At 50.1% G+C, this 15,778-nt stretch overlaps 2 protein-coding genes across 3 annotated transcripts in view; one reads left to right on the forward strand and one right to left on the reverse strand.

The window, feature by feature from the left end:
- LOC143268207 (uncharacterized) overlaps positions 1-15,778 on the forward strand; it is a 370,245-nt gene that overhangs the window by 165,761 nt on the left and 188,706 nt on the right. The window lies entirely within an intron of this gene.
- Positions 8,874-15,642, reverse strand: LOC143268079 (insulin-like growth factor 2 mRNA-binding protein 2). 2 transcript variants are annotated; one of them, XM_076548596.1, is made up of 5 exons: positions 15,223-15,614; positions 13,728-13,859; positions 12,061-12,174; positions 10,611-10,699; positions 8,874-9,684 (listed from the first exon to the last, which is right to left on the reverse strand). In XM_076548596.1, the coding sequence occupies exons 1-5, from the start codon at positions 15,409-15,411 to the stop codon at positions 9,636-9,638; spliced, it is 573 nt and encodes a 190-aa protein (XP_076404711.1). In that variant the 5' UTR covers positions 15,412-15,614; the 3' UTR covers positions 8,874-9,635. The 2 variants fall into 2 exon arrangements, with proteins under 2 accessions (XP_076404711.1, XP_076404710.1); XM_076548595.1 differs by lacking the exon at positions 10,611-10,699 and having other exon boundaries at positions 15,223-15,642.

The raw sequence follows: 15,778 nt of genomic DNA on the forward strand, positions 1-15,778 counted from the left end.
ATCTATATCATCTTCTACTCCTTCAGTGGGAGGTGTGACAGATTTGGAGATTGCTGTGAGCTCTTAATAGGAATTTTTTTCTTTTTCTTTTTTTTAAATATTAAGAAGGGGGACCTGTTGGAGCTCATCCAGGTTTTGTGGTGGCTTTATCCAGCAGGTTTGCATAAAGAGGATGATTGGACTATGGGCCTGAGTAGCAGGTGTTTGGAAGTATCTACACTTGGATGTACCTAGCAAGGAGGATCCCTTGGCATTGTCATAAAAAGCCCTTTGGAATAAAGTTCTGGCTTGATGGATTAGGATACAGGCCCTCCCGAGGCTATCCTGTATTTTCTATCTGCTTCTCTCCCCTCTATACTTCTAATATTTCCTGCTGCTCCTACTCAAGAGTACTCTGGGGAAAAGTAGGGGTGGGATGGCTCCCCACAAGCCTGTATGTATATCTATGTATCATGTTCATGAAGTGCCCCTGGAAGCCAAAAGAGAGCATCAGATTCCCTGGAACTAGACTTATCGTAGTTAGCTGCTATGTGGGTGCTGGGAATTGACCCTGGGTCCTCTGCAAAAACAGCCAGTGCTCTTAACCACTGAGCATCTCTCTAGCCCCCAAGAGGTATTATTTTGTATCACTCCCTGCTGTTTCCTGCAAAGCCTGAAATACTTATTTTGTTTCTAGCTAAAGGTGATGAGCCTCTCTGATTTAGAGCATTTCAGTCCTTAACAACCAGCCAGTGGAAACCTAGGAGGAGAGTGGCAGGCAGTTTTTAATGGGTAGTCATGGGAGAGGCATGAATCACATTTGTTCATGTTCTGTGGCTAGAACTTAGTCATAGGGCCACATCTTTCAACAAGGATCTTTAGGATACAGTGTGATTGAGGACTAATCAGATAGCACTTTGCAGCAATCTTTAACATTTATTCAATCTTTTTTCTGTTTTAAATTTTTTATTACTGCATATGTGTGGAGTGTGTGTGCATAGGTCAGAGAACAACTTTGTAAAGTTTGTTTTCTCCCTCCTCCTTCCCATGGGTTGCATAGTTACTTGGCAAAAACCTTAACCTTCAAAGTCATCTTACTGGTTCTTTTCTTTGAGAGGGTCTCACTATGCAGCCCAGCTTGGCCTTGACCATGATCCTCTTTCCTCAGCCTCCTGAAAGTTGAGATTACAGATATCTGCCACTATTAGTGGCCTGGGAATACTCTCAGCTGAATCATTGCAAAAAGGTAGTTTGGGTATAAAAATCTCCAATAGTAAGTTACCTCCTTGGGCCTATGCATGAGTCATTAACCAGACTTACAACACCAGGAATTCACTCCCTCCATTTGGGTAGGCTTCAAATCCAGCATGGAGAAGTTGGTTGTTCCTATAACACTGTGCCATTATTGCACAGGTGGGCACATCTGGCCTGGCAGGTTAGTTTTGATCTTCCAATTGGAAGAGACCATTGGTAACTTTTCTTGCCCAGCTGCCTGCTTCACATCTTGTGGGAACTTTGAAAATTAGCCAACAGGGAAGAAGTAGTTTCCAGCTCAGTTCTAGCTTGCTTTCTTTGAATGTTGCAATCAAGATGCATGGTGTCTTCCATGGAGGCTTCATCCTCTAGTTCTGATGAGTAACTGACAAGAGCCTGTATTGCTCTAAAGGTTTCTGAGTCCTCCCTGATCAGATCCTGTGATGGCTAAAGTTGTATTTTAAAATACTGTGCTTAGGAGATCTTTAAAGCAAAATTGCCTCTAATATGTAAATCCTAATTGACCAAGGACAGATCACTTCCTGGAATCCTGGGGGCTATTTATTATTCATGCAAGATAACAAGTCACACCTTTTCTCTTCTGTAAAAAAGCTTGGTTGCCCCAACTGCACAGGATGTGCTTGATTACACACAGGCAGAAAGAATGTCAGGATGTATGTTTGCCCAATTGGACAAAAGTGGGGAGTATATACCTTTGTGATTTGTGCCTTTATAGGCTCCTGACTAATGTAATTTATATCCATACTATGGCAATCCCGGGTATGAACCTGGCCAGTGTCCATTGTCCTGGCCAGTATTTAATAAAGCCTGCTTCAAATTGGGCTCAAAAATTGTAGTTGTGGTCTTATTCTCATCAGGTGAGATTTACAATCCCATGATGGTGTCCCACACCCAGTACCAGGGTTTATTTAGTGACCCTTTGCTAGGGGCAACAGTATTACCCATGCAGGGTGTCTGCCTGTAATCCCTTTTGCATTTTTTTAATTGGGTTACAAGATAGTGTCTGCACACAGCTTTTTTTTTCGAGACAAGGTTTCTCCGTGTAGCTTTGTAGCTTGTCCTGGATCTTACTCTATAGACCAGGCTGGACTTGAACTCACAGAGATCTGCCTACCTCTGCCTCCTGAGCGCTAGGATTAAAGGTATGCAACACCACTGCCTGGCTTCCACATAGCTTTTTGTACACCCCTTGTTTTGGCTATCACTTACCCCTTGACCCCTTGATTTTCAATCCCCCAGTGTGTCCCCTGCTTAAACCTTTCTGCCCCTAATTGAAGGGTTCACAACACGCCCCCCCCCCCCCGTCGCATTTACCAGGCGGACACTTCTGCCTAGCCAATTCCAGTCAGGCCGGACACCTCCGCCTAGCAAGTTCCGGCGCCTCACACGTGTTCTTGAGACCGGGGGTACCCCCGACCACGGTCTTCATTGGCTACGGTCAGCCCCTATCGCAGGCCTAACTTTTCTAGCCGTCTCCCACGTCTGCAGCCTGAGATATTTCTTGCGTTAGGGCCACCACCGTTGGTGCGTCCTGGGAGCCACATGAGGCCGGCACGTCCATCTCCTTGACGAAGGGGCAAACGTTGTCTGGATTCCCGGGGAATCCTTTCCTCACCGTGGAGGGGGCCCCTGCTTCTGTGGCTGACGAGTCAAGGAGCAGCCTGCGCCCGGTATCCGCCCTTGGCCTTGGGGACGCCTGGGGCCTTGGCTCCGGATCACATTTATTTTTTATTTTTCTGCCTCTGATGCAGACATGGGAAACAAGGCTTCCAACCCTGTTAGTCCTTCCTCTCCGTTAGGCTGTCTTGTTGAAGCTTTAAAACCTCTCAGTTTAATGCCTTACGTAAAGATTTCTAAGCTAACTTGTTTATGTTCAAAAAAGTGGCCAAAGTATGTTTTAAAAAATAACAAAGAGCCGCCGAGTGGCTCCTTAGATCCCGATATTTCACGGGAGCTATCCAATCACTGTCGGTGTTCAGGCAAATGGAAAGAGTTGCTTTCTTCTTTCTCAACGCTAAACTGTCTCTTCTCGTTTCCTTCTCTCCTGCTCATATGCTCCTAGCTGTACGTAAACCAGAGGATTCTCTGACTCTGGAATCTCTGACTCTAGATCTTGCTAAGGAACCAATAATTAAAATTCATGTTCCATCCTCTCTCTCTAACAGAACTCTCTCAGATACAAAGTAAGCTGGGTTCTTATACATCTAATTCTGCTTCCTTTATTAAACAGTTTCAATATATAACTCAATCTTATAGTCTCACCTTTCATGATTTCCTGAGGAGCTCAGGTGTGTATGGGAGCAGGCTAGGACTCATACAGACGAAATTCATCAAACTAACCTTTCACATCCCCCAGGAGCTGAAGCGGTTCCTGACCGAGAGCCACACTGGGACTACAACACCCAGAGTGGCTGTCTAGCCAGAGATAGGTTTATTACCTGTCTCCTGACAGGCCTCTGTAAGGCTGCCCTAAAACCAGTAAATAGTTCAGGATAAATACGAAAATCTGTCTCTTGTTCCCCAGACCTACCTGACTAAAACTTAAGCATCTGGAGAGCAAGGCTCCTGACCCCACAGGCAAAAGAGTCACCTGTGGCATTTAAGGTGTGCCAGGGAAGAGATAAAAGCCGGAAAACAAAATTGCCAAGTGCTGGCACTCGCTGACTTCCAAAAGCTGTTGGGTCCCTGTTTTAAATGAGGAAAAGGCCACGGGCTACCGAATGCCCTGCCAGGCCATCAACAGCCTTGTTAAAAGTGCCGCCTAGAAAGACAGAGTCAGCTGACTGCCCCCAGGCACCAAGATGCATGGGTACATCAAGCTAAGACCTCCAACAGACCTAGGCTTGGCTACAGACATGACAGGGAACCCAGAACGCAGCAGGGAAGCGATCCGTTTCTTTCCTTCTGGACACCAGAGCCATTGACTCAGTCCTGGGAGTTTTGGGATGCCACCTCCTTTATTGTCGGGGTTGGGGGACAGCCTTATCTACCTCAGCAGACACCGCCATTTAATTGTATTTTCAGAGGCATCCCTCTCACACATACATTCTTAGTGGTGCCAAGTTGCCCTGTACCTTTAATGGGGAAGGATCTCCTAGCTAAGGTAGGAGCATCCATTTCTTTTCACTCCACACATTTGCCTCCTCCCAGACACGCCAGCAGCTCTCCGACTTCTCCTAGCCAGTAACTCTACAGACTCCAAATATGCTTTTCATATCCTCCTGTCCCACGCTGCTATTTGGAGGGAGCGTGGACTTCTCACAGCAAAAGGAGGATCCGTGTCTAACTCAGGCCATATAATGGCCATGCTGGAGGCTTCCTACCTCCCCAGGGCTACAGCTCGATTTTACCCATATGGCCACTGTCAGGAAAAGTTAAATATCTCCTCAGACCAGTTCTAACACCAGGTCTTTTTTCCAAGCCTCCAACTGTTCCAGATAGCCTGTTAACTCCTCTTTTATGTCACCTAAGGTCTATTCTATGGAGCTATGCGGACTGCTCACTACCTCAGCCGTGTGACAATCCTTGCCCATCTCCAATACACATTGGGGATCAGGTTCTTCTCTTTCCTCCAGACCAGCGCCCTTTGCCCCTTTCCCCTAAGTGGCAGGGACCCTTCAAGGTAATTCTTGTAACCCCCACAGCTGCTAAACTTGAGGGCTTTCCTCACTGGGTCCACCTGTCTCACCTAAAACCCTTTATCTCACCTCCATCCCAGAAAAATCTCTCTTCATATACAGTGAAACAAACAGGGCCTCTCACTCTCAAGCTCCAGAGGACATCAGGATCCACTGCCTTGTCACCGATTCCAGAGGAATAAGGTATCACCCCTTCCTTTCCCAACCAGGGCCACACAGAGCCGGAGGCAAAAAGAACCATCAAAAATACCTAGGCGGTAAAGAATAATGTAATACAACAATTTATCATTGTTCAATATGCAGCAACTGATCACCTGTGTTTCCTAAGTGCTAACCTAATAAGGGAAACAGGTGCCTTAAATAAACTACCTCCAGCAAGGCTTGCCTAAGGAAAACAGGTGCCTTAAATGAACTACCTCTAATGAGGCTTGTCTCAGATAGAAATTAAGCAGAGTACTAAGACCAGATCTACCTCAGGTAAATGTCACATGCCTCTATCTGGGCAGGCCAAATCTACCTCAGACAAATGCCAACTCCAAAATAAAATAATAATGATTCTTTCTCTCTAAGCTCTCTCTATGTCAACAGTATCTTGTTAAATGGGAGGCCCCCAGCCACAGCACAGGAGGTCCCCAGCAGCAGCATAGATGGACAGCCGCAGAACCAGGAGACGGCAGAACGTCGTTCCAGGACCTCCACCATCATCCCTGGACTTCACAAGATACCCCTCACCCCCCCCCAAGAGCCAACCAACACCCACTATTCAGCTGGAAGCAGTCTTTGAGAGAAACGTCGCCCCCGTACCCAGTCAACCACAATTTTTTCTTTTTTTAAAAAATAAGAGTCGGGAATGAAGGGTTCACAACACGCCCCCCCAACGGTCGCATTTACCAGGCGGACACTTCCGCCTAGCCAATTCCGGTCAGGCTGGACACCTCCGCCTAGCAAGTTCCGGCCAAGGCATCTCGCGTGACCAGAATCCATGACATTACATGGCAGCGTGCAACGTGACCATGTGATCTACACACACGCGTGGAGTAGTGACGTGACCTGGCCACGCCCCCAGCCGGTTTTAAAAGTGGAGCGCCATGTTTCCCAGTCTCTCTTCACACACGTGTCTCTCCCACAGGCCTGCGCACTCTCTATCCCTTTATCTCTAATAAACTCTTATAAGCGGATTCTGTCGTGTTTCGTGACGTTTCCTTGCAGGGTAAGAACACAACGCAGCTAAATAACTAACACTAATACTCCCCTTTCTTTTTACCTGTGGTTCTGTTTCTCATGCCTGAAGGCACCACCCCTCTGCCCTCCAATGCCCACTTCCTACTTTCCTTTCTTTCACAGCAAAAAAACCAAGAGTCACAATTAGGATTCACATGTGAGAGATACCACGTGGCATGTGTCTTTCTGGAGCTAGGTGATCTCAATAGTACATTTTTTTCTAGTTCCATCAGCTGCAGACTTTATAATTTTTTCTTAACAGCTGTATAAAATTAAGTGTATAGACACTATATTTTCTTTTTATTAAACTTTTTAGTCTTATGTGTTTGTGAGCCTCACATGTGTGGGATTGCCTGAGGAACTGGAGCTGGAGTTACAGGCAGTTTTGAACCATGTGGGTACTGAGAACCAAACCCAGGTCCTCTGGAAGAGCAGTAAGCCCCTTTAATGCTGAACCATAACCCTGGCCCCATGTACCACATTTTCATTATATATTCATCATCTAGGCTGCTTCCATTTCTTAGTTACTGTGAATAGAACAGCAATTGTTAATATTCTGACCCATCCCTTGGGGCCACCCTGGGTCCTGACATAAAAGCCTCATTTTAAGGAAAATCTCCTCCCCCCTTCCTCTCTCTTCTGTTCTCTTTCTCCATTTCCATGATGTGTGCACACCTCAGCTTTCTCTCTTATCTTTCCTCCATTTCCCTCTTTCCTTTCTTTCCATCTATTATAATAAACTCTCCACGCGGATGCAGCGCCTGGGTGTGAATGACTTTCCACGTGCAGCTGCCCCTGCTGCATCTGCCCAGTGTGTTTTCCCTCACATGTGGGATACCCTGGCCTGGCCAGCTGGGAGTTCTCCACTCCTGCAAATTCGTAACAGCAATGAACACAGATGTGCTGCTCAATGCTGTCCTCTAGTACAGCATCACCCTTGCAATCAGGAATGCAGTGCTGGGGTTGCCTGCTCTGGGCATTCGCAAGACCAGTCCTGCTAACAGTCATGGATGGGGGTGGGCTCACAGCGTTCTACCCCTTCCTGCTGAACTATCGGTTATTGATAGATTCTTAAGGAGGGGAAGCTGTTGTCTTCAGTTGTATAGCCACTGCTGAGCCCACCAGGCTACAAAGGAAGCCATGGAAAGTCACATAGGACAAAGCTAACAGATGAGAAGGTGTGGGAGATACGGGGTAGACAAGGGTGTAGGGGAGCTAAGAGGAGATGGAGGTAAAGAGTAATCTGTAAGGATTCTGTAGATGCACAGCTCGAGGGGAGGGGGTCTCCTCTGGCGCCTTATACGTCATCAGCGGGCGACTGCGTCCCAGCCTAAAAGCCAGACATGCACCCCCACGTGCTCGCTCTCTCTCTCTCTCTCTCTCTCTCTCTCTCTCTCTCTCTCTCTCTCTCTCTCTCTCTCTCTCTCTCACACACACACACACACACACACACACACACACACACACACACACAAACACACACACCCTCTCTGCTCTTGGTCTCTGTCTCTGCTCTGTCTCTGTGCACCCCTCTCCTTCTGTTTCCTCTCTGCCAGGCCTGGATTCTCCTGTCCTATCCCCTCTTCTAATAAAGCCCATTCTAACTCTGGTAACCATGGCTCATGATTCTTCCACCCGTGATTCTTCCACCATCCACCAAACCAGCACCGCCGCTGTAACCAGCGCTGATCTAGTGCCGTATAACCTTTCATAATCTGTACGCCTTAATTTGTTAATTTAATTAACCTTGATGCATAGCCTTCTTAAGATTTCCTTCTGGCTATGATGGGACACCACGTGTAGCCTTGAGGCAGGGGGAAGGGCTAGGACTTGCCTCTACTGGATGTGCCTCCCCCTGGGAGGCCTTGCCTTCTTGTGGGGGGAGTGGGGGGTTAGTTGGGGGTGAAGGCTGGGGGAATGGGAGGGGGAAGAGCGGGGATCTGATTGGTGTGTAAAATGAAAAAAAATTCTTAATTAAAAAAATGGAGGGAAAAAAAAGATTTCCTTCTGGAACCAAACAAAGAGACCTAAAACTGGGTTGATTTTTGCTTCTGAATTTTTGTTTCACAACTTTTTTGGGGGATTATAGCCCATTAGAAATTTTACCAGGAAAAAATTCAGAACCTGTAGCTATATTAAAGGGTTAAAGGTGTGCATCACCATGCCCGTTTTACATATTTCTAAGCTTCCATCTGTACTGATATTTAAAGAGGGACAATTAGGAGACAGGTGGCCAACTCAGCAGTTCTCAACCTATGGGTCGCAACCCCTGGGGGTTGTTGAAAGACCCTTTCACAGGGGTCACCTAAGACCACTGGAAGACAGATATTTACATTATGATTCATAACAGTAGCAAGATTACAGTTAGGAAGTGGCGATGAGATAATTTTATGGTTGTGCGTTACCACAACATGAAGAACTGCATTAAAGGGTCAGCATTAGGAAGGTGAGAACCGCTGCTCTAGAGGAAGGGAGAGCCTCTGTCCTGAGTTGCCTGACATGTCCTGCCCGGGCATGTAGTTCTACAGATCCGCACAAACTGCCATCCCACGGGGACCCAGCAGAGGCGCACTTCCCACAAGCCCCCAGGCGAGACTGCTGTGCCCGCTGCACACTGACTCACGGAGCTGGGTCCCTCCCAAGAACCAGGTGGACAAGGAGCTGCCCGGGTCCGACTGTCCAACTACTGTCCCCCTAGGCCTCCAGCTGACACCCCCGGGGGACACAAGGCTCAGCAAATAAGACACCAGGACGCCAGGATCTTGTTAGCTTGGATATATTTTTTTTTTCTTTTTTTTGTCACAGAACACTGTTTGCAGTAGAGGAAATCGGCATTGCAGTCTGGTGGTGTCTTGGCTTCTTCACATAACCAGGACGTGGTCATCCTTCAGCGCAAAAGCCCTCATGGCACGTACCCTATTGAAATTCAGGACGGCTCCAATATCATCTGTTTTTCTTTGTCGTTTTTTAAAAATAAACATTTTTAGATTTGTCCACAGAAGGCCACGCAGGCTCTTGGCTAGCGGAAGACAAGTCAGAACAGTCGCTGCACACTTGGGCTGCCGCCTGCTCCAGGCTGGCAGTTGAAATCTTTTTTTTTTTCAACTCATTTTTATTAAAAAAATAAAAAATGCTCCAACTATCAGTTTTACAAAATCTCTAAGGGAAACACAAGAGCAAGGTGCTGAGGTAAAAAACACCTGAGGTAGCTTTATTTGTGTGTTTTTCTCATTTTAAAAAAATCTGTAAATTTAATGCCCTGGGCCAACAACCTCGTATAAATTGCTATTTTCCTGCACTTTAAATTTTTAAAGAAAGAAACAATTTCACTAAATGATGATGGCTTGTATACCAAAATGTAAAAAGACAAAGTACATTCTTTCTTTCTGGAGTTTTCCTTTGTTTGGTTGGCTGGTTGGTTTGGAGGGTTCCCGCTTTCCTCTTCCGAGACGCTGGGGACAAGTGCCATCGACTCTTGTTCGCTTGAGGAACCAAGTGTAAGCTGAAGCTGGTTCGTGTGTTTCACGTTTGTTCCGTTTGTGTGATGTGATAACTCAGAGCACTGCTTTGCCTGGGGGGGGGTGCATAGATATGGGGCAACAGAAAAGGACGAAGGGGTTCAGAAGGATGGCGGGCAAAGAGGAAGGGACGGGAGGGAGATAAACAGAGAGAGATAGAAATATATAGCAGTATGCAAAAAAAAAAAAACAGTTTAAAACCTGTGAAGCGGAGAAAGGGGTGCATGGGATAAACAGGTGACAAGGGCCTAGGGCCCCTCCTCAGGGACGGTATCCCTTCTGTTGATAGACACAGGTGACCCACGACTGCCATTAAGTGTTCCTGACGAGATCTCCCTCCAAGTGAAGTTCGTGTGGGCGGCTCAAAGTTCCTTTCTCTACCAATGGACCTCACCCAAGACTTTATTCTTTGAAGTCTAGAAAAGCCTGCTTTCTCTTCAAAAAGAAAACAAAATTAATAATCGAGTAAAAATTGTAGTTAGTTGAGTTATTTGATATATTATTTCTAAAATATATTAACGCTGCAGGCACCCTGTGTAACCCACAGGCCACACATCTTAACATCTTTCCCCTTCTAGTATGTACAGACATGTACAGAGACAACGCTCCACAGCAAAGAAAAGGCTGCGGATTTCGCTTTGCTTTGAGTCACCTATGTTAGTTCAACTGAAAGGGATAGCGTCCTGGGAGCCGAGGAGGGATCTGAGTGGATGGGCAGTGGATGGCTGGAAGCCTGCAGAAGCCAGGGGAAGCTGGGCGCAGGCCAACTGGTGTTTCTGGGGAACCCGGGCCCTCCCTATGGCCTCCTGGATCCCAGGATGTGCAGGGGTCTGCAGGCCCTGGCTGCCCTGCAGACTTCTCACTCCTCAGGATGGTCTTTGGTTTGCTCCCGATCTGCTGGCTGTTTGGTCTCGTCTCTCTCGGGGGGTTGGGAGGGTTACATTCATCTCTCGTTTGCTGGCGCCTGTGGGGGCCTCACTTGCTGCGCTGTGAGGCGACTCCCTGAGGGTATTTCTGCTCCTGCTGCTTCACCTGCTGTACAATTTCCCTGATCTTGCGTTGCGCAGTCTGCAGCGGAGAGAGGGAGGGAGGGCACAGGGAAGAGACAATCCCAGTTCTGGGGCCCCCACAGGGAAACAGAGGGCTCCGGACTTGGGAAAGGTTGAGTGCTCGGACCAATCTTACTTCCCCCAGGTCCCTTCTGCCCACGCTCAGCCGCCAGGGACAGAAGTTTTCTTCCCTTCACCAAGCCAGCCGGGTGCAAGGTGGGAGGGGGCGGGGAGAGGAGGGTGCACTGGGGTGGGAGCGGGGGGGGGGGGGGTACCTAGCAGCTCACAGGGAGCAGATGGCCAGGGAGTAGCAGGAGAGGTCAGTGATGGGGTGGAGGCCAAGGGCCCTGCCACGCCCACCTGAGCTCTGGTGTGCCCCTCCCCTCCCCACCCCTTTCCGAAGCACTGGAAAGACCAGGAAAGGGGAGACACTAGCGCCCTGACAAGCCCTGAAGAACAGGAGTTCCAACCCTGAGCCACAGCTTCCCACGGGCTGAACTCTGCCACTGGCCCAGGCAGCAGTCACAGGCAGCTGGCCACCGAGCAGCTGGGAGTCGTTTTCACAGCTGCCCTTCTTCTTTGGCCTCCAGGAGGATCACAGCCGCCCTCTTCTAAAACCCGCCCAGCAAAAAAGCATCAAGACATCGAGGCCACACACTGGGCCACATGTCCCTGCAGCGCTGGCTTCTGTGAGTGCAAGGCAGCAGTGACGTGGAGTTCTGGGGAGACCCGGGAAGAGAGCGGCAGAATACTAGGTCCCTTTCCTTGGTATTCTGAGCCGCCCCTTGGGGACTTCTTGCCCAGTGTCCTGATGTCGTCTTATGTAAAGTCCTCTTTAAGAAAAAACTCCCCCTTCATTGTCTCTCCTGACTCATGCCAGAGGTAGAGTGCACCTCCCTCTTTCGCGCTCTCTCTCTCTCCCCCTTTAATAACAAACTTTCCACGTGGACATCTGTGTCTGGATGCTGAGATTAAACTCTCCACCTCTGCACACATCTGCATGGCCGGTCTCCCTCACCCACCAGGGCACCTTGGCCCAACCCGCCAAGGCCTCCCTCGTCACAACACCTTGGTGAGTAGTCCCTTTCCACAGTGAAACGTGGCCACCTGGCTGCTCTGCTGGGGGCTGGCTGGACATGCGGCTCCTCAGAGGAAGGCTGGGAGAGCAAGCGACGCTAAGCTCCCGACCCCAGCGCATCATGCTAGGAGCCTTGCACCAACCGTTTCCAGTCCCCGAGGTCAGGGGCCAGGGAGGGCTTCCACCGTGCCTGCTGTGTGGTGGTCAGGAGGGGCTTTAAGCACACGGCCACTCGACACAAATACAGTCCGTGAACTAGTGGGAGGAGCTGGGCAGGAGGCAGGGTCCTCACAGACTAGTACCTGGCTGGCGAAAAAGTGTCCGATGATCCTGACGATCACTTCCTCATTTTCATCTGGGGTTTGGTCACGAGGCACGATAACTTCTGCGCTTGTCAAGTTCTGGAGCTCATTGACCTGGAAAGGCAGAGAAGGAAGTGAGTGAGTAACACACACACACACACCCGGCCCCCCAGCCCGCCCACCCCAGTCACCCATGAAGCTGATACTTGGGCTGTGGACGGAGAAGCTAACCGCCCCCCCCCCTTTCCTTCTCCTGCCTCAGCTCCTGTAGGTTTGGCTCCAAAGGGCTGACTGACAGAGAAATGGGGGTGTAGCCCTAACTCCACGAGGCTCTGCCTCTCAGGCTGAATGCTCCCTTTCTGCAGACACTCGTGCGGACTTCTAGTAAGAGCCCAGGTCAGTGGCCCACTTCTGGACCTGCTTCCCTGGCTGCTGTCCAGGAGCTATGGCCTCCTCTCGTCTGACTCAGAATAAACCCACCCACTTCCTTCTCCTCCCTCTCCTCACCCCCCCCCCACCCTCTTCTTTCCTTCCTTTTCCCCTTCTGCTCCCTTTGGGCCAAGGTTGGCCTTGAACTTGCTCTATAGGCGAGGATGACCATGCACTTCTATCCTCCACTCTCCGTTTGGCTGGGTTCTACCTGCCCTGGCCCTTGGCATTGATGCTCAGCTCACAGGCAGGGTGAGGGGCTCAGAGGGGCGGCCACCCACAGCTGGGGAGAGAGAGGATTCAGTGACCGCTTCCGAGACGGTCTCCAACACTTCAAGTCTGTCGAGCGGTCAGTGTGCGTACCTGGGGTTTGGACTGCACTTGTGGATCCTAGCCAACTACATTCTCTTGTGCATGACTCACCACGTCTAGAACCTGCGCTCCCCGACCCCAGTTCCTGCCACTCAACGTCACTTCATCATCACAGGCCCAGAACTGCTCCGGTCACCTCCTCACCAAGTGAGAAAGCCAAATTCTTGTGTCCACAGATAACCTACTGATGTCTAGGGATCAATATTCTTTTCTCCGGGGGGCTGAAGGTTGACCCCAGGGTCCTATACTTGATAAGTGCATGCTCTATCGCTGAATTATGCCTCCAGCTCCGGAATCCAGCTGACGTGTGTTACTGAGACCTTCAGACTGGACACATAAACTACACTTTCTCACCCTATTGCTGAGCTAACTCCCCTAGAGCAGACGGCCAGACTTGAGAAAGAACCGGAAAAGGGATGTGCAGTAGGGAGTGAGAGGCCCCTGGAGACTGTGGTCAAGAGAGAGTACAGGGCAGCTGCAGCCTCCGAACTTGGAAACCAGACAGAGAGGGGGGTCTCCAACGGGTTCTATCTGCTACATGTGGATGTGAGGGTGGGGGCGGGTGGGATGGGAGATGGCCTTCTTGTCTTGGGATATAAACAGGGCTGGGTGGCATAGTGCTCAGGAAGAGGGTGGGCTTGACACCATGGAACTGGGCCCTTAGTGCTAGAGCCCTGCGGATCACCTTTCTGTCCTTGGAATCCCCATGCCTCATGCATCCTGCACGTGCCGGAGCCCAAGCGTGTCAGCCCAAGGCCCTCAGACATGCTGAGAGCGAGCAAAGGAGCGAGTGAGGGTCTGAGGGGAACCGGGCATGGCCAGGGCAGGGAACTCATCCAGGTGAAGGGAGTCGGGAGCCAGCTTACGGTTTTCCCCCCTTTGCCGATCACGCGGCCGGCTGTGGACGAGGGAACACGGATGTGGGCTTCCAGCTTCACCTCTTCTTTGGGGTTAAAGAAGTTTTCTTCCTTCAGCTTCCCAAAGATCCGTCCCTGAGCCTGAGGACAAGATGACTGGTGATCGGGCCACTCGGTCAGTGCTGTGCGGGAACTCGGAGTCCCAGGGACGGGATGTGTGGGCTTCCCTCCAGGCACGGGGCAGCTGCCCACCCGCCTCAGTTCTGCCACCCATCTCAGCCACCACGCTCCACCATCTGTGCACGCTGCCGAGCCTCGTGATCTGCAGGTGACTGCTTCCTCTAAGGAACGTGTGTGTCTAGGCAAGGGCAACCGTGAGCCACCAAGACTGCACCTTGTTTTCATATGCCCAGTGCCTGTAAGTGCGTGATTGGCTGCATTTGTTTAAGGCATTCTTAACCCCCCTCCACTGTATGCTCAGTTCTCTGGTTACTGAAGGAGGCAACAGCATCTGGTAAGTCTCAACACGCCGCTGCTTTTGTGGTGCTGAGAATCAAACTCATGGCCTTGCACGTGCTGGCAAAGTCATCATCTCATCATGTACTTAGTCGTTAGTATGTTGTGGGACCATCGCCACTATCCAGAATATTCTGGATCCATCTCAGGGGTGGGACAAGCCCATAATCCCAACCTTTGGACAGCTGAGGGTAAGAATTGCAGGTTAAGGCCAACCTGAGCAATTTAGTGAGGCCCTGAATCAAAACTGAAAGAAGAGGACTAGGAATGTGGCTCAGTGGCCGAGTGCTTGCCGCCCCCTATGTGTGAGGCTCTGGGCTCAATCCCGAGGACTGCCCGTCACTCTCAACAAGCCTACGTCTTTCTCTATGGTTGGCTACTGGACACATGTACATGGAACCATGGCCTACATGCTCTTATTTCTCTAGGGCCACTCCTCTGTAGCACGCATTGGACAAATCATTCTCTTATGTGGACATACCACATTTTGTTTGTTCAGTGCCAAGCTTCTGGTCCCCTGTGATTTTTCATTGTAAGAGCTGAACTTTTATAAATTAAAGCGCATTTCTGACTTCTTGAAACTCAAGTTTTAACGTTCCTCGAGGAAGGACATCAGACACAAAGCCATGCTCCTCACAAAAGAACTCTCCCCCAATGCTGCTAGAATTCCCTCACAGACTGCCAGAACTTCCACGACAGAGGCTTCTCCTCTGCACCCATGTTAACGCTCTCAGCTGGAGAGGCCCAAGACGGCCGCCCACTCAGAGACATGCTGGAGGCACTGGCCAACTGGGCACCAACGGACACCCTGCCTTTCCATGGAGAGAAGACAGAGCACAGAGGAGAAACGAGGAACCAGGCACAAGTCTGACCCGTGAGCAGCAGAAGTGGAAGTGGACACCAGGCTGGCAAAGCAGCACCTCAACTCCCCTGGGCCGTCTGCCCGGCACCCAGAGCCTGCGGGGCTGGCATGGGCTTTGGTACTGACCTTGAACTGGGCTTCAGGTGGCCCGGTGATGATGACCATCCTTTCACTGACATCCGGACCTTCTGCCGGAGCTATCTGCAGTTTGAGAAAAGGAACGTGCTGATGCCAAAGCTCCTGTGCTTGCTGGAGATCATTAAGAGCATGCCGACACCAGCTGATGACCAGCCTCTGCCGCTGAGCGCCACACATAGTGCCACCTCTGCCCTGGGTCTTAGGAAGTCTGACCGTAATTCTCAGTATCAAATATGGGTCTCTGGCTACCCAGGGCCAGTAGTTACTGCCTGTCCCTGCAGTGAGCACCCTTCCAGAACTTGCCTCTTCCCTCAGCAAAGTCCTAGGAGATACAGGCTCTGCCAACCCCCAGGCCCAGAGGGAAGGAAAGGCTAGTCCACAATGCTGTCCAACTGGTATCTAGCTGCTTCCTGCCATGACGAAAATGGACTAAACCTTTGAACTGTGAGAAAGCCCCCAACCGAATGCTTTCTTTTATAAGAGCTGCCATGGTGGTCATGGTGTCTCTTCACAGCAACAGAACATGTACTGTGACAGGAGTTGG

Source organism: Peromyscus maniculatus, chromosome 12 (assembly GCF_049852395.1).
Source record: "Peromyscus maniculatus bairdii isolate BWxNUB_F1_BW_parent chromosome 12, HU_Pman_BW_mat_3.1, whole genome shotgun sequence".
NCBI lineage: Eukaryota > Metazoa > Chordata > Mammalia > Rodentia > Cricetidae > Peromyscus > Peromyscus maniculatus.